Source organism: Eimeria mitis, genomic scaffold (assembly GCF_000499745.2).
Source record: "Eimeria mitis Houghton genomic scaffold, Emh_scaff5440, whole genome shotgun sequence".
In the NCBI taxonomy this organism is placed as follows: domain Eukaryota; phylum Apicomplexa; class Conoidasida; order Eucoccidiorida; family Eimeriidae; genus Eimeria; species Eimeria mitis.
In genome coordinates this window covers 1,132-1,893 of record NW_013573714.1, presented here as the reverse complement: position 1 = coordinate 1,893, position 762 = coordinate 1,132, and the positions used below count along the sequence as shown (strand labels likewise).

The following is a 762-nucleotide window of genomic DNA, read 5'->3' as shown; positions in this document are numbered from 1 at the left end:
GCTGCTGCTGCTGTTGCTGCTGCTGTAGCTGCTATAAACCCCAAGCCCTAAACCCTCGGCATGAATAAACCCTAAAATATAAACCCTCGCTGTAAACCCTAAACCCTGATAAACCCTAATAAACCTTCAATGCGAACTATCTATATAAACCCCAAACCCTAAACCCTCGACATAGACAAACCCTAATACGTAAACCCTAAACCCTAAACCCTCGCAGGGGTTTTGAGATGAGAGTCTGTCTTTATACAACTGTAAACCCTCGAGGGTTTGGGGTTTCACAGAGCCAAAACATAGATGGAGACAAAAGCAACACCAGCTGCAGCAGCAGCAGCTGCTGCAGCAGCAGCTGCAGCAGCAGCAGCTACTGCAGCAGCAGCAGCAGCAACAGCAGCAGCAGGAGCTGCTGCAGCAGAGACTGCAGCGCGCGTGCTACTGCGTTTTGTTCGCCTTCGTCCGTTCCACCTGAAGCACAGCAGCAGCAGCAACAGCAGCAGCAGCAGCAGCAGAAGCAGCAACTCAGATACAGGGTACGCAGCAGCAGAAGCAGCTGCAGCACGAGCAGCAGCAGCTGCTGCAGAAGCAACTGCAGCAGAAGCAACAGCAGCAGAATGCCAACCAGCAGCAGTTGAGCAGCAGCAGCAACAGCAGCAGCAATAGCAGCAGCAACAGCAGCAACAACAGCAGCAGCAGCAGTAACAACAGCAGCAACAACAGCAGCAGCAACAGCAGCAGCAGCAACAGCAGCAGCAGCAACAACAGCAG

The 762-nt window shown here is 52.9% G+C and overlaps 1 protein-coding gene across 1 annotated transcript in view; it reads left to right on the top strand.

Annotated features, from left to right (window-relative positions):
- Positions 1–227: 227 nt before the first annotated feature.
- Positions 228–762, top strand: part of EMH_0082060 (uncharacterized protein) — a gene marked incomplete at both ends in the record, with an annotated part of 737 nt that continues 202 nt past the window's right edge. Inside the window, 2 exons of the mRNA XM_013500470.1 lie at positions 228–265; positions 469–762. Of these exons, the coding sequence (XP_013355924.1) occupies positions 228–265; positions 469–762 (332 nt within the window). The remainder of the gene's footprint in view (positions 266–468) is intronic.